The sequence below is a fragment of the Panthera tigris genome, chromosome D4 (genome assembly GCF_018350195.1).
Source record: "Panthera tigris isolate Pti1 chromosome D4, P.tigris_Pti1_mat1.1, whole genome shotgun sequence".
Classification (NCBI taxonomy): Eukaryota; Metazoa; Chordata; class Mammalia; order Carnivora; family Felidae; genus Panthera; species Panthera tigris.
In genome coordinates this window covers 43,623,417-43,647,391 of record NC_056672.1, presented here as the reverse complement: position 1 = coordinate 43,647,391, position 23,975 = coordinate 43,623,417, and the positions used below count along the sequence as shown (strand labels likewise).

The window sequence follows — 23,975 nt, the reverse complement described above, 5'->3', positions numbered from 1 at the left end:
TTGATTCTGTTGAATGTCTTCTAAAGATTCTATTTATTCACTGAAGTCTATGTAAAACATACATTTATCAATCAGACTACAGACTATAAAAAAATAGCAAAACATGAAGTTCAGAACACTAAAAGAAAGGAGTAAAAAAACATTGCCACAAAAATTAAATTGATTAAAAAAAAAAAACAGTTTTGAAAAGTTTAGAATGGTGTAATCAGACACTTTGAAAGAAACAGCACAAAGTTGAGTGGGCCGTAGGGCCCAAACTAAGGAAGACTGGGGTAACTGAGAAGCTATGATGTCATTACCTCCAGGGGCAAACTGTCTTGACTAATAGCCATGGGTACATCAGACATCTTTGCCTATATCACATTAAAGCTAGTAATAGATTTATCCAAAAATATTTTTCAAAATAAATCTGACCCAGTAGTAGACTTCAGTCTCACAGAAGTATAAATCAGAGGTGCTTAAGACTCAATCAGTTAAGCATCCAACTTCAGCTCAGGCCATGATCTCACAGTTCGTAGGTTCAAGCCCCATGTCAGGCTCTGTGCTGACAGCTCAGAGCCTAGAGCCTGCTTCAGATGCTGTGTCTCCTCCCTCTCTCTCTGCCTCTCCCCTGCTCACACTCTGTCTCTGTCTTTTAAAAAAAAAAAAAAAAAAAAAGCATCCCAAAAAAAAAGCCATGTAATACTACAATAATTAAAATAAATAAATATAAGGGGAGTTCTCTATCCAGTCTCCCTAGAGCTGTCCATAAAGATACCTCTAAAACACAAAAGCTAACAAAACCTCTATATTAGTGTGTAACATAGGCAATATTAGCACATACCAAAAAAAATTTTTTAAATCCCTGACTTTAAGTATTTATTTTTTCAATGAAATTATTCCCAAAATCAGATAGCTAAGGATCTTAAAAATTACTATGAATCATAAAAGAGAGATAAAAATAATTTTTAAAAAACATGAAAATAAAAACAGAGTAAATTATACACCCAATAATAAACAGGAGTCCAAAAATTATCCTTCTTGGGGGTTGGTGTTAAGAGTACATATGCAACAACTTTATTCTTACCATTCCACAATTTAAGTTTTTGTCAACCTTGCAGAAAGTATGAGGAGGGGTTTCTCCTTTACTGGTTACAATAACACAGATATCAGTTACAGCCAAGGAATTCTGGGGTCGAATTAGAGGAGCTCTTCGATAAGTGATAAAGATTCTTTGTGAAGTAGTTGAACTATTGTTGACATTGGCACAGCGACCATAGGGTGTGGCTTGGATCACTTCGCATCCTGGAATAAGCCTTTCTTTCCCTTCATATAAAACTCTGCATGGCAGGGAGGAGAGAAATAGGTAGATAGGTAAGTAAACATAATTCTGGCTTTCCTCTCGAAAACAAACCAACAAAAAAATGGGGGGGGTGTGAGTTCCTCTACTGTTTCTCAAATCTTAATTGTAAACCAAAAGATCATTACTTTGGGAATTATAGGTCTCTTAACTATTTTTTTCAAAGCTGGAATATAATTTTAAGAGCAAATAAGATCAAATAACTTAATTTTTTTATTGCTTATTATAAGAAACATATGAAACAAGAAAGGGGCAACACCACAAACATCCCAAGGTTGATTCCTAGATCAAGTATTCAGATGTTTCCACAAAATTTCCTTCATAATTCCTGTCAAAACTTTACCTTTAAAATCCTTTGACTAAAACTACAAAACAGTTTAAGAAATTAGACATGAGCATTTAATAAATAAAAAGACTTCCCATAGCCACGATAAGAAGACAAAATATTTGGTATGATGTCAATATTTCCCAAAGAGATCTACAGAATCAATACAATTCCTTCCTATCTAAATCCTAGCTGCCTTTTTATATAGAAATTGGTAACGTGAGGGGTGTTTGGGTGGCTCAGTCAATTGAGCGTCCGACTTCAGCTCAGGTCATGATCTCACAGCTCGTGAGTTTGAGCCTTGCATCGGGCTCTGTGCTGACAGCTCAGAGCCTGGAGCCTGATTCGGATTCTGTATCTCCCTCCCTTTCTGCCCCTCCCCTGCTCATGTTCTCTCTCTCAAAAATAAATAAACATTAAAAAAAAATTTTTTTAAGAAACTGTAACATGATCCTAAAATTCATATGGAGGTGCAAGGGACTCAGTATAGACAAAGCAAAATGGAAAAAAAAGAACAAAGTTGGAGGACTCACACTCTCCCATTTCAAAAGTTACTACAAAACTAATCATCAGCACAGTGTGGTGCCCCCATAAAGGTAAACATATAGACCAATGGAATGGCATGGGAAGTGCAGAATTAAACCCATACATTTACAGTCAACTGATTCTGACAAGAGTGCCAAGATAATTCAGTAGGAAGAAAACAGTCTTTTCAACAAATGGTGCTGGGACAACTGGGTATCAAATGCAAAAGAAAAAGAAGTTGAATCCCTTCCTTATACTACATATAAGAAATGGATCAAACACTTAAATGTGAGAGCTAGAATGACAAAACTGTTAGAAAAAACTGTAAAATTTATTAAAAAAAAATAAAAATTTGTGACCTTGAATTCTACAAAGCCTTCTTATATAGGATACCAAAAGCACAAGTGACAAAAGAAAAAGTTTAAAAAAACTGGACTTCATCAAAATAAAAAACTTCCATGCCACGAGTGATACCATCAAGAAAGTGAAAAGACAATGGACAGAATGTGCAAATATTTGCAAATCATGTATCTAATTAGAGAAATTTTCCAGAATATGTAAAGAACTCTTACAAATCAATACAGAGATAAATAACAATTTAAAATGGATATAGGATGATTACAGCTTTGTAGTAGAGGCTAAAGTCTGGGATTGTGATCCCTCCTGCTTTGGTCTTCTTCTTCAAAATTTATTTGGCTATTCGGGGCCTTTTGTGGTTCCATATGAATTTTAGAATTGCTTGTTCTAGTTTCGAGAAGAATGCTGGTGCAATTTTGATTGGGATTGCATTGAATGTGTAGATAGCTTTGGGTAGTATTAACATTTTGACAATATTTATTCTTCCAACCCATGAGCAGGGAATGTCTTTCCATTTCTTTATATCTTCTACAAAGCTGTAATCATCAAGACAGCATGGTATTGGCACAAAAACAGACACATAGACCAATGGAATAGAATAGAAACCCCAGAACTAGACCCACAAACGTATGGCCAACTCATCTTTGACAAAGCAGGAAAGAATATCTGATGGAAAAATGACAGTCTCTTCAACAAATGGTGCTGGGAGAACTGGACAGCAACATGCAGAAGGTTGAAACTAGACCACTTTCTCACACCATTCACAAAAATAAACTCAAAATGGATAAAGGACCTGAATGTGAGACAGGAAACCATCAAAACCCTAGAGGAGAAAGCAGGAAAAGACCTCTCTGACCTCAGCCATAGCAATCTCTTACTCGACACATCCCCAAAGGCAAGGGAATTAAAAGCAAAAATGAATTACTGGGACCTTATGAAGATAAAAAGCTTCTGCACAGCAAAGGAAACAACCAACGAAACTAAAAGGCAACCAACGGAATGGGAAAAGATATCTGCAAATGACATACTGGAGAATGGGCTAGTATCCAAAATATATAAAGAGCTCACCAAACTCCACACCCGAAAAACAAATAATCCAGTGAAGAAATGGGCAGAAGACATGAATAGACACTTCTCTAAAGAAGACATCCAGATGGCCAATAGGCACATGAAAAGATGCTCAACGTCGCTCCTCATCAGGGAAATACAAATCAAAACCACACTCAGATATCACCTCACGCCAGTCAGAGTGGCCAAAATGAACAAATCAGGAGACTATAGATGCTGGCGAGGATGTGGAGAAACGGGAACCCTCTTGCACTGTTGGTGGGAATGCAAATTGGTGCAGCCGCTCTGGAAAGCAGTGTGGAGGTTCCTCAGAAAATTAAAAATAGACCTACCCTATGATCCAGCAATAGCACTGCTAGGAATTTACCCAAGGGATACAGGAGTACTGATGCATAGGGGCACTTGTACCCCAATGTTTATAGCAGCACTCTCAACAATAGCCAAATTATGGAAAGAGCCTAAATGTCCATCAACTGATGAATGGATAAAGAAATTGTGGTTTATATACACAATGGAGTATGGAGTACTACATGGCAATGAGAAAGAACGAAATATGGCCCTTTGTAGCAACGTGGATGGAACTGGAGAGTGTGATGCTAAGTGAAATAAGCCATACAGAGAAAGACAGATACCATATGTTTTCACTCTTATGTGGATCCTGAGAAACTTAACAGAAACCCATGGAGGAAGGGAAGGAAAAAAAAAAAAAAAAGAGGTTAGAGTGGGAGAGAGCCAAAGCATAAGAGACTCTTAAAAACTGAGAATAAACTGAGGGTTGATGGGGGGTGGGAGAGAGGGGAGGGTGGGTGATGGGTATCGAGGAGGGCACCTTTTGGGATGAGCACTGGGTGTTGTATGGAAACCAATTTGACAATAAATTTCATATATTGAAAAAAATAAAATAAAATAAAATGGATATAGGACTGACAAAGAATATATGGAAATTCTCTGTACTATCCTTTTTTTTTTTTTTAATGTTTTTATTTATTTTTGAAGGAGACAGAGAGAGACAGAGCACGAGCGGGGGAGGAGCATAGAGAGAGGGAGACACAGAATTCGAAGCAGGCCCCAGGCTCTGAGCTGTCAGCACAGAGCCCATGCAGGGCTCGAACTCATGAACTGTGAGATCATGACCTGAGCCAAAGTCGGACTCTTAACCGACTGAGCCACCAAGGCGCCCCATTCTCTGTCTTATCCTTAACAACTCTTCTGTAAAACTAAAATTATTTTAAAATAAAACATTTTCTTTTCTTTTTTTTAAGTGGGCCAAAGAAGATACGGCTGAAAACATGAACAGATGCTCACCATATTAGCCATTAGGGAATTACAAATCAAAGCCACAATAAGATAACACTTCATATACACTGGGAAGACTATAATCAAAAAGACAGATAATTACAAATTGGTAAGGAGAGAGTGTGGAGAAAGTAGAATCCTTATACCAAGATGGTGGGAATCAACTGCTTTGGAAAACAGTCTGACAGTTCCTCAAAGGGTTTAAACATGGAGCTTCTGTATGACTCAGCAATTCTACTCCCAGGTATAGACCCAAAAGAAATGAAAACATACATCTGTACAAATACTGGTACACAAATACACATTTAACAGCATTATTCATAACAGCCAAAAAGTGGAAACAATCAAATATCAACTAAGGAATAGATACATAGAATGTGGCACACCCATATAACAGAATATTGTTCAGCAATAAAAAGCAATGAAGTACTAACATGTGGCACAAATCCATGAACCCTATCAACAAAGGCCACATGTAGTATGATTCCATTTATAGGAAATGTGCAGAATAGGCATGTCTATAGAGACAGAAAGTAAACTAGTAGTTGCCTAGGGCTAGAGAGTAGAAAGGGGTAGCAGAGAGTGACTACTAATGAATATGGAGTTTCCTTTTAGGGTGATGAAATATTCTAAAATTGGCTGTGATGACAGTTGCATAAATCTGTGAATATACTAAAGACCAATAAATTCTACACTTGAGATGGTTGAATTGTGTGATAATCTGAATTATATATGTCAATGAAGCTGTTAGAACCCAACTAAATATTAAAATAAAAAGCCTCTATATTTAAATTTTTTCTTTTTTAACGTTTATTTTTCAGACAGAGAGAGACACAGCATGAACGGGGGAGGGGCAGAGAGAGAGAGGGAAACACAGAATCGGAAGCAGGCTCTGAGCCATCAGCCCAGAGCCTGGCGCGGGGCTCGAACCCGCGGACCGCGAGATCGTGACCTGAGCCGAAGTCGGACGCTCAACCGACTGAGCCACCCAGGCGCCCCAAAAAGCCTCTATATTTAAATCAGGATAGTATTAGCAAATCACTAAACAGAAAGAACAATGAACACAAAAATAATCTAGTATGATAATGGTGACATCTCAAAATACTACTGGAAAGATGGGCTTTTTTAATTTAATAAGCAGTGCTTGAATAACTGAATTGCCATTTTGGGGAAAAAAATTCTATTTGTACTTCACACTGTACACCAGAAAAAGCTCCCAGTGGATCACAGAGACAAATGTCAAGAATGAAACCATACCAGTACTAAAAGAAAATCAGGGGAAACTAGGTGGCTCAATTGGTTGAGCGTCCAACTCTTGATTTTGGCTCAGGCCATGATCCCAGGGAGGTGGGATCGAGCCCCATGTCCAGCCCTGCACGGAGCATGGAGCCTGCTGAAGATTCTCTCTCTCCCCCTCTGCCCTTCTTCCCTGCTCACACACACCTCTAAAATAAAATATAAAAAGAAAGAAAACCTAGCAGTGGGGAAAGTGTAACTATGACTCAAAATCTAGAAGCAATAAAGAGGAGTAATAAACTTCATCAAATAAACTTTACATGACAAAAAACACAAGTCAAAAGACAAATTATATACTTGGAGAAAACATTTGGAGACTTATTTCACAAAAAGTTTACCTTTCTAATACATAAAAATGTCCTTTAAAAAAAACAACAAATACATATGTATCAAAAAAGAAGCCAAAACCGTTTCTAAAAAGATATGGTCTTTAAACATATGAAAAATGCTTAGTCTCATTAAAATTACTCTGACACATCATCTCTTGACTATGAGACTAACAAAAATTCAAAAATTCGATCCCGGATTTTGTGGATGGGACTGTGGGGAAAGCAGCACTTACATATACTGATGGTGGGAGAATAAAATGATGGGACACAATGGAGAGAAATTTGGGAACATTTAACAAAATTATGCATGCATTTATCTTTTATCCCAGCAATTCCCTTTTAGGGCTACCTGAAAATATACTTCCACAAATATGTAATAATATATGCACAGTTATTCACTAAAGCATTCTTGTAATAGCACAAGACTGGACAGAACCCAAATGTCCATCAATAGAGGTTTGGATGAACAAAGTATATACATCCACAGAAATAAGTACTATAGAGCTATAAAAAAAAGAATGAGAAAGATCTCCATGTTCAAATATGGAAATACCCTGTTGGGTGAAAAAAACAAAGTCTAAAATAGTGATTACAGTATTTATATTTTGTTTAAGAGGAAGAATTAAAAATCCTTTTTATGTTTGTAAAAACACACAGTAAAAGGATAAATCAGAAACTACATTAACAGAGGAAGGGAGGGCAGAAAGTATAGAGAAGAAAGTAGAGAAAATAAAGACTGAAGCATTATTTCCCTAAATATAGCTTTTTACATGTTTTGAACTATTACAACATTTTCCATATTAAGAGAAAATTTTTTTTAAACAAATGAAACACAAATAGAAACAGATGAACCTAACTGCATAGCAAATTGGTAACATAACCATATAAGAAATACTATTTCATGGGGCACCTGGGTGGCTCAGTTGGTTAAGCATCCATCTGATTCTTGATTTTGGCTCAGGTCATGATCTCACAGTTCATGAGTTTGAGCCCTGCATCGGGCTCCACGCTGACAGTGTGGAGCCTACTTGGGATTCTCTCTCTCTTCCTCTCTCTCAAAATAAAAAATAAACTTAAAAAAATACTATTTCATATAATTTTTTAACACAGTAATTACTCTGTAAGTGCTTGATGGGTCTTATTCTAGGGGCAAGAACTCAGTAAACAGGTTTACTATTGGTAGTAATAGCGATATTGTAATTTTGAAATTATGTGTATAAGATAAAGCAATAAGTAACATGTTTATGATTTAAGAACCAAGATTTTAGGTGTAAGAGAAACAAGATACAATCCAAAATGAGTTAAGAAAACGTTCTTTAATGTTAAATTTGATCTTGAAATGTTAATATGAACTCATGATTTGAAAAATAGAGATAAAAATAGACACCTCAGTAACAATGAATACATATAGCTCTAGATTTTGATTGACAAAGCTGTCAGCTGGAAAGGGATCCCCCTGGCCAAACCTGGGACAATTTGAGCAAACCGAATAAGGACTGGAATAGATTGTTATCACATGGAATAAATTAAAATCCATAGTTTTAATTATTCTCGAAACAATAAAAAAACAAAAGAGAGAATAAGAAAGCTCTCCACTCAAGCTCTTCAAGAAAAATGAGTTAAAAAATTTATTTTTTAAATGACAGAATTAGAAAAGTCTCATTTTACATCCCCCACCAACCCACCCATGCAAGATCTAATTCAAACAATGATTAATGGATGCTAAAAAATGAAAAGTGTAAAAGAGCAAGGAACAAGATATTTAAACAATGCCCACAACTCCACAAATAACAAAGAAAATAAAAATGCCTTTACCATAGATATGTGGCAATTACCATCTCTTTTTAAAAATTTTTTTTTAACGTTTATTTATTTTTGAGAAGAGAGAGACAGAGCATGAGCAGGGGAGGAAAGAGAAAGAGGGAGACACAGAATCTGAAACAGGCTCCAGGCTCTGAACTGTCAGCACAGAGCCCGACGAGGGGCTTGAACTCACGGACTGCGAGATCATGACCTGAGCCGAAGTCAGACGCTTAACTGACTGAGCCACCCAGGCGCCCCAATTACCATCTTAACTTAAGTGACTGAACTTAATATCACTAATTATGGGACAGTCTGTCACTACCTGCTGTCCTGGTGTCAGCACTACCTGTAAGTATTCTTGCCAAAAATATTTAACATAAATTTAAATTACGCTTTGAAACTCACATCTAACAGATAGGAAATACTGATGATAAGGTAACAAATTAAACAACATAATGAGGAAAGAATCAGATAAATCTGGACTGTGAGGCATTCTAAAACTTCTTTTCAAAGTTTTTTTAAATTTATTTTTAGAAAGAGAGCATGCATGTGAGTGAGGGAGGGGCAGAGAGAAAGGGAGAGAAAATGCCAAGCAGTCTCTGCACTGCCAGCACAGAGTCCAAGGCAGGGCTCGAACCCACAAACCGTGAGGTCATGACCTGAGCTGAAACCAAGAGATGGACGCTCAACCAACCGAGTAGTGTGGGGGGCATTCTATAAGACAACTGGCCAACACTCTTCAAAATGTCAATATGTAATACTAAAATGTTGGGGAGATAAAGAGACTAAAGAGGCATTATAACCAAATGCAATGGATTAAATAAATAAATAAATAAATAAATAAATAACCAAATGCAATGGATAAACGATGACAGGACCCTGAATATTTTTTTTAAAGGCTGTAAAAGATATTCTTGGGATAATTGTGAATATTTGGATAGGGAACAGATATTGAAAATATGACAGAATTATTAATTTTCTATATACCATTGTTATACAGGAGCATGTCTTAAGGGATGCACGCTGAAGCATTCATGGGAGAATTGTCATGGTATCTCCAGCCTCCTTTCAAGTACTTTAGCAAAAATATGGAAAAACATTAATTTGTTGAAACTAGGTAGAAAGTATACTGTTCATTATACTATATAGTCTATCATTCAGGAAGAAAGGATACTGGTATTTATTATAATATTCAATTAACTTTTCTGTATGTTTGAAATTTTTCAAAAAAAAAAAAAACAAAAGTGCTGGAGAAAAATTCATTTGAAAGTCAATGAATCTGATAAGTAGAGGAAGATAAGAACTGTATACAGTAGTCTGTGATTCTTCATCTTAATACACACATCTGACACATAAGATAATATATTCTACTATTTAAATCATACTATAGAGTATTTGATACAGGGGATTATCAGATCTTACATACTTTAACTTAATTTTTTCCAGAAAAAAAAACAATTACTGTTTTAATAAATAGCTCATCTCAGTTTTTAGAAGCCAAAAAGGTCAGAAGTTTGACAACAGTATTTCATATTTAGTTGAATGAACTAGGTACCTGCCTTTGTAGTGGCCATAGGTTTTCCAAACCTCACTAGTGTGTTTAAATGGAAGGTGGGGCAGACAGGTCAAAATATTTCAGTCACCAGATATTAACATATATATATACATCAGGGGTGGAGGAGTGGCAGGAGAGCAAGTAAGAGAGAGAGAGAGAAAGAGAGAGAGAGAGAAAGAGAGAGAAAGAGAGAGAAAGAGAGAGAGAGAGAGAGAGAGAGAAAGAGAGAGAGAGAAAGAGAGAGAATCCCAAGCAGGCTCCATGCTCAGCCCACAGCAACAGATGACCTGAGCTGAAACCAAGAGTTGGACATTCAACCCACTGAGCCACCCAGGCACCCCACAATTATTTGATCTGGAAAGAAAAATTTACAATTATGATTAACTAAAAGACAATTCAACCTACACTCTAGCAAACTTGGATTAATAAACTACCATAACAAGCCTAGATATGTATGAAAGAGCCACTTGCAACCTGAAAGTATGTAAGTATAATTATCTAAGTCATCATTTGATTTTTAAGTTGTGCCCCTGAACCACAAGCAACAACGATCTCTGAAAGATTCACATCCTTTCAATTACAATTGTATGGGGGTGGGGGGCCGGTATGAAGAAAAGGATATGAAAAGATGGCCTTTAAGAATAACTGGCTGACAGTGAACAGTGAGGCCTGAAACATAAGTTATGTCCCTGGCTTGATTCCCTTCAACTGACATGAATATTGCCAAAATTTTACCCTATACCCATCCCTCTATAGCTATTACCTATCTTAATAAAATCATAGAGAAAATGAAAAGCACTGACAGTAAAACCATTACATGTCCTGAATTACTCCCCCAGAACCAATAACTTATGTTCTACCCATTTAACCCCCTTGCCTGTTCTCAAAAGTCCCTCCCATTAAAGGCTAATCCAATCACCTATGCTGTTGACATTATCCCTTCAATCTGTTTCAGAATTTTATTCTAATATATCCTCATTCCTATATTTTCAACCCTTTCTTTTCCATTGGTTTCTCCCCTTCAAATAAAGATGTTCAAGGTTATCCCCTGGAAGAAAGGTAAAAAACAGCCCATGACTCCGTATTGCCTCATCCCCCCAGGTATCCTCAACTGCTGCTTCTAGGAATTTTGAGAAAATATAGATTCTGATTCAGTAGGTCTGGGGCAGTGCCTGAGATTCTGAATTTCTAACATGTTCCCAAGCCCTACAGATGATACTGGTTCAAGGACTACATCTTGAACAGCAAGGCCCATTACTATCTTCTCTTAAAGTCAAGCTTTCAAAAAAAAGCCTCTATTGATCAAATTCCAATCATTTCTCAACCACCTGGCTCCTGTGCTTAATATATAAAGTTGTATGACCACCATCCTAACTGTATTGACTTGAAGGAAAATCACAGAAGCTAAACACGGTGGCCAATACTAAGAAGTTAAACAGATGCTACATAAAGGTCAAGTAAGATAAGGACAAATCATCCTCTGACTTTGGAAATTTGAACATAGCGAGGACCTTAGGACCATTTCACCAGAGCTCTACTGCAAAAGTAGAGGAGGTGATGAGTACAACCAAGCAGTGGCCAAGTGGAACAGCTCACTACCTTTCTTTATATCTGCACAACTATTAACAGAAAAAGTAGCAACCATTTAAAAAACAAACAAACAAACAAAAAGAACAATTCCATGGGACAATCAGGGAAATTTGGATGTATGATGATATTAAATAATCATTTTTACAGTGTGGTATTGTGATTATATTAAGAGATTTGACATAAAAATCAATGTAATACAACACAATAGAAAGAAGGAAATAAATATCTGCACGATCTCAACACAGAAAAGGCATTTGAAAAAATAAAACACACTTTCATGATAAAATCTCTCATAAAATCAGAAGTAGAAGGAACCTTTCTTAACATGATAAATGGCATTTATGAAAAACCCACACCTAACACCATATTCAATGGTGAAAGACTGAAAGCGTCCCACCTTAGTTCAGGAATAAGACATAGGTGCCTTTTCCGCTACTGCTATTCCACACTGTACTGTAAGTTCTAACCAGAGCAGTAAGACAAGGGAGAAAATACAACAAACTGCAAAGGGAGCAGGAAAAACTAGCTCTACTTACAGATGAAATGATCCTATGTATTAAAAAAAATCTCCAAATATCCAAAAGAAAGCTATAAGAGCTAACAGATTCATCAAAGTTGTAGGGTATAAGATTAACATATAAAATTAAAATTCAGCTGTGTTCATATATAACAGCAATGAATAATCCAAAAAGGAAATTAAAAAAAAAAATACCATTTTTAATGGAACCCAAAAGAATTATGTAGAAATAAAATTAATCAAGGAGGTGAAAGACTCATACACTAAAAACTACAAAACACTGCTGAAAGAAATTAAAGACCTAAATAAAGGGAAAGAGATCTCACATTCAAAAGTTAGAAAGCTTAGTGGTATAAAAGTGGCAGTACTCCCTAAATTGATCTATAGATTAAATGCAATCCCCACCAAAATTCTGACTTCATGTTTTGCATAAATGGACAAGCTGATCCCAAACACTTCCTAAAATGTTCTCAAATACCTGTATGTTTTAAGTAACTGAGGATAATTGTAATAAACAGAACAGCTTAATAAAAGACATGTATACATGACAAGTATTATAGGTATTCTAAAAACATAGCTTGTTTACAAAAGAGTCAATGTAGACATTTTTGGGATAAAAGTTTTTACAAAGAATGTACTTCACTGGCTGTGGACTAGATACTAATACCTGATAACCACTACACTCACTCTAAATGGTAAATACCTCCCCCCTTCTGGCATTTAAAACCACACAACACAATTACATTTTTTAAAACAGGAATGCTCCTTTGTTAAATGAGTTCAGGGCTTCACAAAACTTCACCACATAACCCAAGTAGCTCCTTAAAAATATAATCTTTTATTATACCTTCTTGTTCTTTTATGTTTAATTAATAAGCTTATCTGATAAGTACAACAGAAATGGAATCACATTTCAGGCTCTAATGCCTTCATTTCAATATGCTTTTGAAAGGAAATGATCTCATGATTCAAGTACAATGCAGAGAAATTCAGTAAGCGTGGATAGAGATATGAAATATCTTACTAACTTGATCCTGAAGTAACAAATAATAGAACTATCAAAAAATTCAAATTTCTATTCCCATGCACCTTAAATAAGTGTTATTTCCTTCACTATAGCAAAAGAAAATAAGTCACCATACCCAATGTCGGTAAGGGGTGGTTTGTCTCTTGCTCTCTTATAACAGAGGAAAAGTTCGGGGCTTTTCAGACTTCCATAGTTCAAATTTGCTTGGAGAGCTGATGGAGTGGCTTCAACACAGGTGTAACCTTCAGGTACTGTTTCCCCAGCAGATTTGTTAATAACTGCAATGTCTGTAATTGGAGCTTTAGGCCCAGTTGACTTAGTATCTAAACGATTTATTTCTTGATCCAAAAGAGTAGATGTGTCAGTGAGACCTGCCACAACAAAGTAGTCAGTCACTCTTGGCCCTTTGTCTTCAATCATGGCTGCTATTGTATTTCCTACAAAAGGAAAAAAGGAAAAAAAGACATCAATTAAAGAAAATACTTTATCTTGACTCATTAAAATTAAAATACTCCTGAGTTAACAGTGATCAACTAGCATACTTCCCAGTTAGATTTATAATCAAATTGTTATCATTCTATAGAAGAAGCCTGTTTTGGTATCATGTTGTCAGTTTTTATCTCCTATAAAATACAAGTTTACAACATCAATTCATTTACAAGGCAACTACGATCCTTTCGTGTGCCGAGGCTCTGTTAAGAATTATTAAAGTGTCAGAGTTGGGCTATGGTGCTCTGCTTTCAGCAAAATGCACTTAATGAACAATATTCAGACCATTTAAGAAATCATTCTTGTTTTTTTAAGAAAGATCTTTTTTTTTTAATGTTTATTTATTTGTTCTGAAAGAGAGAGAGAGAGAGAGAGAGAGGGCGGGTAGGCGGGCGGGAGAGAGGGAGGGAGGAAAGGGCAGAGAGACAGGGAGAGAGAAAGAACTCCAAACAGACTGCACACTGTTAGCACAGAGCCTGATGCAGGGCTTGAACTCACGAACTGTGAGATCATGACCTGAGCGGAAACCAAGAGTTGGATGCTTAACCAACTGAGCCATTCAGGAGCCTCAGAAATCATTCTCTTTTAGGTTACAGAATTCCTAGAGCTAACCTTCACATTTAAACAAATGAATTGAGTTCATTATGAATTAAGTCAAGATCTAAGACAAAAAAATAGAGGTAACGGTAATAAATATAATCAAACTAGTCTCTTAATCCAGTTAGGGGTCTGTTCCTTCTGGCTAAGAAACTTTCTGGAAACACCATGTAAACTAAGGAAGTTTAGGAATCATTAAATATTTCATATATAAATACCAAACAGAGCATAAAAAAACTGTAACCAAAGAAGACAAAATTATATAAAACACACATTGAGACTTAGGTACTACATGGTAGAAACCCAGAGAATATGAACGTTGAGTCAAGACTTCTTTCTATAATCTCTAAATTTGGCACCTCTAAAAATAAAATTAAGCTTCTGAGGTTTTAAGTATTTCCACGGATTTTATGTGCTTTTTAAAATTATAAATATCTATGCACCAAATACAGGAGCCCCCAAATATATAAAACATTTAATCACAAACATAAGCAACCTTATTGATAAGAATGTGGTAATTGCAGGGGACTTTAATACTCCACTTATAACAATGGATAGATCATCAAGACACAGCATCAATAAAGAAATAAGGGCCCTGAATGGTACATTGGATCAGATGGACTTGACAGATATATTTAGAACTCTGCATCCCAAAGCAACAGAATATGCTTTCTTCTTGAGTACACATGGAACATTCTCCAAGATAGATCACATACTGGGTCACAAAACAGGCCTTCATAAGTATAAAAGAATTGAGATCATACCATGCACACTTTCAGACCACAATGCTATGAAACTTGAAATCAACCACAGGAAAAAGTCTGGAAACCTCCAAAAGCTTAGATGTTAAAGAATACCCTACTAAAGAATGAATGGGCCAACCAGGCAATTAGAGAAGAAATTTAAAAATATATGGAAACAAATGAAAATGAAAATACAACAATCCAAACGCTTTAGGATGCAGAGAAGGCAGTCTTGAGAGGAAAATACATTGCAATCCAGGCCTATCTCAAGAAATAAGAAAAATCCCAAATACAAAATCTAACAGCACACCTAGAAGAAATAGAAGCAGAACAGCAAAGACACCCCAAACCCAGCAGAAGAAGAGAAATAATAAAGATCAGAGCAGAAATAAACAATATAGAATCTAAAAAAAACAGTAGAGCAGATCAATGAAACCAAGAGTCAGTTTTTTGAAAAAATAAACAAAATTGATAAACCTCTAGCCAGGCTTCTCAAAAAGAAAAGGGAGAGGACCCAAATAGATAAAATCATGAATAAAAATGGAATTATTACAACCAATCCCTCAGAAGTACAAGCAATTATCAGGGAATACTATGAAAAATTATATGCCAACAAACTGGACAACCTGGAAGAAATGGACAAATTCCTAAGCACCCACACACTTCCAAAACTCAAACAGGAAGAAATAGAGTATTTGAACAGACCCATAACCAGTGAAGAAGTTGAATCAGTTATCAAAAATCTCCCAACAAATAAGAGTCCAGGACCAGATGGCTTCCCAGAGGAATTCTACCAGACATTGAAAGCAGAGATAATACCTATCCTTCTCAAGCTGTTCCAAAAAATAGAAAGGGAAGGAAAACTTCCAGACTCATTCTATGAAGCCGGCATTACTTTGATTCCCAAACCAGACAGAGACCCAGCAAAAAAAAAAAAAAAAAAGATAACAACAGGCCAATATCCCTGATGAATATGGAAACAAAAATTCTCAACAAGATACTAGCAAATCAAATTCAACAGCATATAAAAAGAATTATTCACCATGATCAAGTGGGATTCATTCCTGGGCTGCAGGGCTGGTTCAATATTCGCAAATCAATGTCATACATCACATTAATAAAAGAAAAGAAAAGAACCATATGATCCTGTCAATCGCTGCAGAAAAGGCATTTGACAAAATTTAGCATCCTTTCTTAATAAAAACTCTCGAGAAAGTTGGACTAGAAGGAACATACTTCAACATCATAAAAGCCATTTATGAAAAGCTCACCACTAATATCATCCTCAATGGGGAAAAACTGAGAGCTTTCCCACTGAGATCAGGAACATGACAGGGATGTCCACTCTCACTGCTGTTGTTTAACATACTGTTGGAAGTTCTAGCATCAGCAATCAGACAACAAAAGGAAGTCAAAGGCATCAAAATTGGCAAAGATGAAGTCAAGCTTTCACTTTTTGCAGATGACATGATACTATACATGGAAAACCTAATAGACTCCACCAAAAGTCTGCTAGAACTGATACATGAATTCAGCAAAGTCGCAGGATACAAAATCAATGTACAGAAATCAGTTGCATTCTTATACACTAATAACGAAGCAACAGAAAGACAAAAAGAAACTGATCCCATTCACAATTGCACCAAGAAGCATAAAATACCTAGGAATAAACCTAACCAAAGATGTAAAAGATCTGTATGCTGAAAACTATAGAAATCTTATGAAGGAAATTGAAGAAGATACAAAGAAATGGAAAAACATTCTGTGCTCATGGATTGGAAGAATAAATACTATTAAAATGTCAATACTACCCAAAGCAATCTACACATTCAATGTAATCCCAATCAAAATTGCATCAGCATTGTTCTCGAAGCTAGAACAAGCAATCCTAAAGTTTGTATGCACCCACAAAAGACCGCAAATAGCCAAAGTAATATTGAAGAAGAAAACCAAAGCGGGTGGCATCACAATCCCAGACTTTAGCGTCTACTACAAAGCTATAATCATCAAGACAGCATGGTATTGGCACAAAAACAGACACATAGACCAATGGAATAGAGACTCCAGAATTGGACCCACAAATGTATGGCCAACTAATCTTTGACAAAGCAGGAAAGAATATCCGATGGAAAAAAGACAGTCTCTTTAACAAATGGTGCTGGGAGAACTGGACAGCAACATGCAGAAGAATGAAACTAGACCACTTTCTTACACTATTCACAAAAATAAACTCAAAATGGATGAACGACCTGAATGTGAGACAGGAAACCATCAAAACCCTAGAGGAAAAAGCAGGGAAAAATACCTCTCTGACCTCAGCTGCAGCAATTTCTTACTTGACACATCTCCAAAGGCAAGGGAATTAAAAGCAAAAATGAACTATTGGGACCTCATCAAGATAAAAAGCTTCTGCACTGCAAAGGAAACAATCAACAAAACTAAAAAGCAACCGATGGCTGGGAAAAGATATCTGCAAATGACATACTGGAGAATGGGCTAGTATCCAAAATATATAAAGAACTCACCAAACTCCACATCCAAAAAACAAATAATCCAGTGAAGAAATGGGCAGAAGACATGAATAGACACTTCTCTAAAGAAGACACCCAGATGGCCAACAGGCACATGAAAAGATGCTCAACGTCACTCCTCATCAGGGAAATACAAATGAAAACCACACTGAGATATCACCACATGCCAGTTAGAATGGCTAAAAAGAACAAATCAGGAGACTATAGATGCTGGAGAGGATGTGGATAAACGGGAACCCTCTGGCACTGTTGGTGGGAATACAAACTGGTGCAGCCGCTCTGGAAAACAGTGCGGAGGTTCCTCAAAAAATTTAAAATAGATCTACCCTATGACCCAGCAATAGCACTGCTAAGAATTTACCCAAGGGATACAGGAGTGCTGATGCATAGGGGCACTTGTACCCCAATGTTTATAGCAGCACTTTCAACAATAGCCAAATTATGGAAAAAGCCTAAATGTCCTTCAATTGATGAATGGATAAAGAAGTTTGGGTTTATATATGCAATGGAATACTACTTGGCAATGAGAAAGAATGAAATCTGGCCATTTGTAGCAACGTGGATGGAACTGGAGAGTGTTAAGCTAAGTGAAATAAGTCATACAGAGAAAGACAGATACCATATGTTTTCACTCTTATGTGGATCCTGAGAAACTTAACAGAAGACCATGGGGGAGGGGAAGGAAAAAAAAAAGAGAGGGAGAGAGCCAAACCATAAGAGACTCTTAAAAACTGAGAATAAACTGAGGGTTGATGGGGGGTGGGAGGGAGGGGAAAGAGGGTGATGGGCATTGAGGAGGGCACCTGTTGGGATGAGCACTGGGTGTTGTATGGAAACCAACTTGACAATAAATTTCATATTAAAAAATAAAAATAAAAACTTTAAGCATAATTTACACACAATAAAATGTACATATTAAGTGTAAAATTTGGTAAATTTTCATAAATATATATACCTGTGAAACCATTAACAATCAAGATAGTAAACATACTCATCAAAACTCCAAATTTTTTTATACCTCTATATCCCTCTATAGGCAATTATCCCTCCCTCTATAGGCAATGAATTATCTGCTGTCATATAGTTTTTAGAACTGATACACATGGAATCATACAGTATATATTCCTTTTTTTTCTGGCTTTTTTCATAATTATTTTGAGATTCATTCATGTTTGTGTTTATATCAATAATTCATTCCTTTTTATATTTAAAAAATATTTTTTTAATTAATCTCTACACCAAAATGGGGCTCAAACCCACAACCCTGAGATCCAAAGTCACATGCTCTACCAACTGAGCCAGCCAGGTACCCCTCATTGCTATTTATAACTAAGTAGTATTCCACTGTTGAGTATCCCACAATGTTTATCTATTTACCTTTATTAATATTATCTTTATTAATAATATTAATACCTTAATAGGGTTATTTTAAGTTTGGAATTATTATAAATAAAGCTGTCTGGGGCACCTGGGTGGCTCAGTCAGTTAAATGTCCAACTTTTGGTTTCACTTCAGGTCACAGTCTCATGGTTTGTGATTTTGAGACCCACAACGGGTTCTGCACTGACAGTGCGGAGCCTGCTAGGAATTCATTCTTTCTTTCTCTCTCTCTCTCTCTCTCTCTCTCTCTCTCTCTCTCTCTCTCAAAATACACATCTCTTCCCCTACACTCTCTCTCAAAATAAATAAATAAACTTAAAAAAATAAGTAAAGCTTTCATAAACACCCATATATTAGCCTTATGGACAAATGCTTTCATTTATCTTAGGTCAATTCCTAAGAGGAAAGGACTGGATCACCTGCTAGGTATATGTAATTCTAAAATACTGCCAGACAGTGTCCTAGAGTGTACCATTTTATGGGAGTTCCAGTCGTTCCACATCCTCTCTAAAGCTGTATAAGGTCAGTTTTTTTAACAGACACTATAACATGCCTATAGTGAAACTTTATAGTTTTAATTTGTATCTTTCTAATGACTAGTGATGCTAACTACCTTTTCATGTGCTTATTTTCTATCCATGAATTTTCTTCAGTGAAATTTCTGTTCAAATCTTAGCTTGTTTTTTACTTGGGCTGTTAGTCATTCTTGAGTTTTAAAAAGTTCTTTATATATTCTGTAGACAAGTCATTTATCAAGCATATACTTAGCAAGTATTTTCTTGTCTTTTTACTCTAATAGTGCCTTTTGAAAAGCAGAAGTTTTTATTTTTTATGAAGTCTCATTTACCAATCTAATTATTCTATGGGTCATACTTGTGGTATGACATTTAAGAAATCATTGTCTAAGGTCACAAAGGTTTTCTCCCATGTTTTCCTCTAAAGTTTTATAATTTCAAGTTTTATATTTAGGTCTATGATACATTTTGAGTTAATTTTTTATATATGGTGTTCAGTATGAATCAAGATCCACTTTTTACATACAGATATCCAATTTTTCCAGCACCACTGGTTGAAAAAACTAACTTTTCTCCACTGTATTGCTTTTGTACCTTTATTCAAAAACCAAATGCCCAGGGTGCCTGGGTGGCTCAGTCGGTTAAGCATCTGACTCTTTGATTTAGGCTCAGGTCATGATCTCACGGTTCATGGGATGGAGCCCCACGTCAGGCTCTGCATTGACAGCACAGGGCCTGCCTGGGATTCTCTCTCTCCCTCTCTCTCCCTGCCCCTCCTTGATCGCCCTCCCTCTCTCTCAAAATAAATAAATAAACTTAAAAAAAAAACTGCCCAAGTTTATATTTATCTCTGGATTCTTTTTTTTTTTTAATGTTTATTTTTGAGAGAGAGAGAGTACACACACAAGTAGGGGAGGGCAGAGAAAGAGACAGAATGTGAAGCAGGCTCCAGGCTTCGAGCTGTCAGCATAAAGCCTGATGTGGGGCTTGAACTCACGAGCCCTGAGATCATGACCTGAGCCAAAGTCAGATGCTCAACCGAGTCACCCAGGTGTCCCACCTCTGGTTTCTTTATTCCACTGATCTGTCTATTTGTCAGTCCCACATGATTTTGATTACTGTAGCTTTTCTTTATTTATTAATTTATTTTGAGAGAGAGAGCACAAGCAGGAGAATAGGGAGAGAGGGAGAGAGAATCCCAAACAGGCTCTGTGCTGTCAGTGTAGAGCCCGATGAAGGACTTGAACTCATGAACTGCAAGATTATGACCTGAGCCAAAATCAAGAGTTGGACGCTTTACCAACTGAGCCACCCAGGTGCCACAATTACTGTAGCTTTATAATAAATCTTGAAATCAGGAAATGTTAGTCTTCAACTCTGTTCTTTTTCAAAATTGCTTTTGACTATTCTATTCTAGTTCCTTTGCATTTCAGTAAGCATTTTAGAATCAGCTGGTCCATTTCTACCCCAAATAAAAGCCTACTAGGATTTTAACTGGGATTGTGTTGAAACTGTAGGTCAATTTAAGGAGGGCTGTCAATACTGAGTTTTCAAACCCACAGACAAGGTTTATCTCTGCATTTCTCTCATCAATGTTTTGTAGTTTATAGCATATGTCTTTCACATCATCAGACTTTGCTTATGTACATAATAATTAATGCTATTGTAAATGACATTGTTTCCTTAACTCAATTTCCAATTATTCTTTGCTACTACATAGAAGTACAATTGCTTTTTATATCTTGATCTTCATACAGTTGCTTATGAGTTACAGAGTTTTGTAGGTACCATCAAGTTTTCTACATAGATAATGTGTCCACGAATAGAGACTAATTTTACTTCTTTCTTTGCAATATAGATGTCATTTATTTCTTTTTCTTGTCTTACTGTACTAGGTAGAACATCCACTACAATGTTCAAGAGAAATGCTGACCAAAGAAGATATACAAATGACCAATTAGCACATGAAAAAGTGCTCAGCATCGTTAATCACAGCAGCATTCTTCACAATAATCAAATGGTAAAAACCACCCAAATATCCATCAAAAAATGAATGGATAGGGGCGCCTGGGTGGCTCAGTCGGTTGGGCATCCGACTTCGGCTCAGGTCATGATCTCGCAGTCTGTGAGTTCGAGCCCCGCGTCGGGCTCTGTGCTCAGAGCCTAGAACCTGTTTCAGATTCTGTGTCTCCCTCTCTCTCTGACCCTCCCCCATTCATGCTCTGTCTCTGTCTCAAAAATAAATAAACGTAAAAAAAAAACAAATTAAAAAAAAATGAATGGATAAACATAATGTAATATATCTATACAATGGAATTCTATTCAGCCATAAAAAGGAATTGAATTTTGATAAATGCCGTAACATGGATGATCTCTGAAAAACCTTAAACTAAATGAAATAAGCCAGACACAGAGGAGAAATATTATATGGCTCTTATATGAGGTACACTGAATAGATAAATTCATAGAGACATAAGTAAAATAGAGGTTACCCAGGGCTAGGAGAGGGGAGCATGGAGAGTTACTGTTTAATGGGTATAGAATTTATGTTGGAGATGATGGAAAAGATTTGGGTATAGTAGTGACAATGGTTATACAACACTGCCAGTGTAGTTAATGCCACTGAAGTGTATACTTACAAATGGTTAAAATGATAAATGTAATGTATATTTACCACAATTAAAAAAAAAAAAGAGAATGCTTCAATAAGCATCTCTCTACATTAATCTGGGCTTCAGTTAAGTTACAGAGTAAATTCCAAAATCAGCTTTCTACATCAGAGTATATAAACATATGCATACCAATTATTATATGCTACCTTCTTGCCTTTTGAAAAAAAAAATACCAATTTACCATGGCAACAGTAATGTATCTATAGTCCAAGGGGTATCATAATTGTAGTTCTGTTTACTGTGTTAGAGTAAAATTGGTATAAGGAGGTTGTTTTAATACACATTTCTTTGATTAAAAAAAAAAAAGTAAAAAGAGGCACACCTAGCTGGTTCAGTAAGTAGAGCACATTACTCCTGATCTCAGGGTCTTGAGTTTGAGCCCCATGTTAGATGTAGACATTACTTAAATAAATTAAAAAAAAAAAAAAAATTTAAAGGAGAGAAGTGTTGAGAGTAGACATCTTCGTTTTGTTCCTAATCTTATGAGGAAAGTATTCAGTCTTTTATCAGTAAATATGATGTTATTTGTGGGTTTTTCATAAATGCTCTTTATCAAGTTAAGTTCTTTTCTATTCCTGAGACTTTTATCAGAAAGACATGTTAGACTATATAACACACTTTTTCTGCATCTTCTGAGGTGATATATTTTTCTATCTTTAATACAGTGAATTACAATGATTAATTTTCAAGTTTCTAATCACTGCATTCTTGAAATAAACCCCACTTGGTCATGATATATTATTGCTCTTATATGTTCTTGAATTATATTTGTTAAAATTTTGTTTGAAATTTTATATACATTAATTGAAGGATATTGGTCTGTTGTTTTCTTGTAATGTTTTTAACTGATTTGCTATCAAGGTAATATAGTCTCATAAAATGAGCTGGGAAGAATTTCTTCTTCAATTTTCTGGAGGAGTCTGTATAGAATTGGTATCATTTCTTCCTTAAATGTTTGGCAGAATTCACCTGCAAAATCATTTGGGTCTGGAGTTTTCTTTGTAGGTAGGTTTTTAACCATAAATTCAATTTCTTTAACACATACAGGGCTATTTAGATTACCTACTTCCTTTCTTAGTTTGCATCTGTTTTAGTCCATGCAGGCTGCTATACGAATATCACAGACTGAGTGACTTAGAACACAGAAATTTATTTCTCGTAATTCTTGAGGCTGGGAAGTCCAAGATCAAGGCACTGGCAGATTGTATTGTTACTGACGCTGATTTTCTAGTTCATAGAAGGCTGTTAACTTCCCTGTAACTTCACATGACAGAAGGGAGCAAGGGATCTCTCTGGGATCCCTTTCCAAAAAGGCACTAATTCCATTCATGAGGGTTTTGCCCTCATGACCAAAATATCTCTGAAAGCCCCACCTCCAAATATCATCACACTGGGGATTAGGTTTCAGCATAAGAATGGGTTGGGGGGGGGCCACAACCATTCAGTCTACATAGCAGTGTCTTTCAAGGGATTTGTCCATTTCATCTAAGTTATCAAATTTATTGGTACAAAGTTGTTCATATTTCCTTATTATACTTTTAATATCTGTAGAATATGCAGTGATATCACCTCTCTCATTTCCAGTATTAGTAATTTGTGTCTTCTTTTTTTCCTGGCCAGTCTGGCTAGAAATTTATCAATTTTATTCATCTTCTTTAAGAACAAGCTTTTTGTTTCATTAATTTTTCTCTTGCTTTTGTTTTATATTTCGTTGATTTCTATTTTGATCTTTATTATTTCCTTTCCTCTGTTTATGTAGAATTTAATTTGCTCTTCTTTTTCTAGTTTCTAAGGTAGAAACAGGTCATTGATTTGAGACCTTTCTTCTTCTCTATTGTAGGTATTTAGTGTTGCAAATCCCACCAAGTAATGTTTTAGTGGCATGTAACAAATTTATGTATGTTGTGTATTCTTTTTATTCAGTTCAAAACACTTATTAACTTCCCTTTCCTAAAATATTTTCTTTGACCAATGGACTATTTATGTTTTTCAGTTTCCAAATGTGGTACTTGGGAATTTTC

General features: G+C 35.9%; 1 protein-coding gene and 1 non-coding gene across 6 annotated transcripts in view; both read right to left on the bottom strand.

Annotated features, from left to right (window-relative positions):
• The window catches only part of DENND4C (DENN domain containing 4C), a 123,488-nt gene that overhangs the window by 77,519 nt on the left and 21,994 nt on the right, over positions 1-23,975 (bottom strand). For all 5 annotated transcript variants that reach the window (XR_006210330.1, XM_042963464.1, XM_042963466.1 and 2 more), the window contains exons 2-3: positions 13,143-13,464; positions 1,067-1,319 (exon numbers count right to left, since the gene is read on the bottom strand). Coding sequence is in view for 4 of the 5 variants with exons in the window: in XM_042963464.1 (XP_042819398.1) it covers positions 1,067-1,319; positions 13,143-13,447 (558 nt within the window). In the remaining variant the exon portion in view is untranslated. The remainder of the gene's footprint in view (positions 1-1,066; positions 1,320-13,142; positions 13,465-23,975) is intronic.
• Positions 5,820-5,904, bottom strand: TRNAR-UCG. Its single transcript has one exon. It is a non-coding gene; the product is annotated as a tRNA-Arg (tRNA).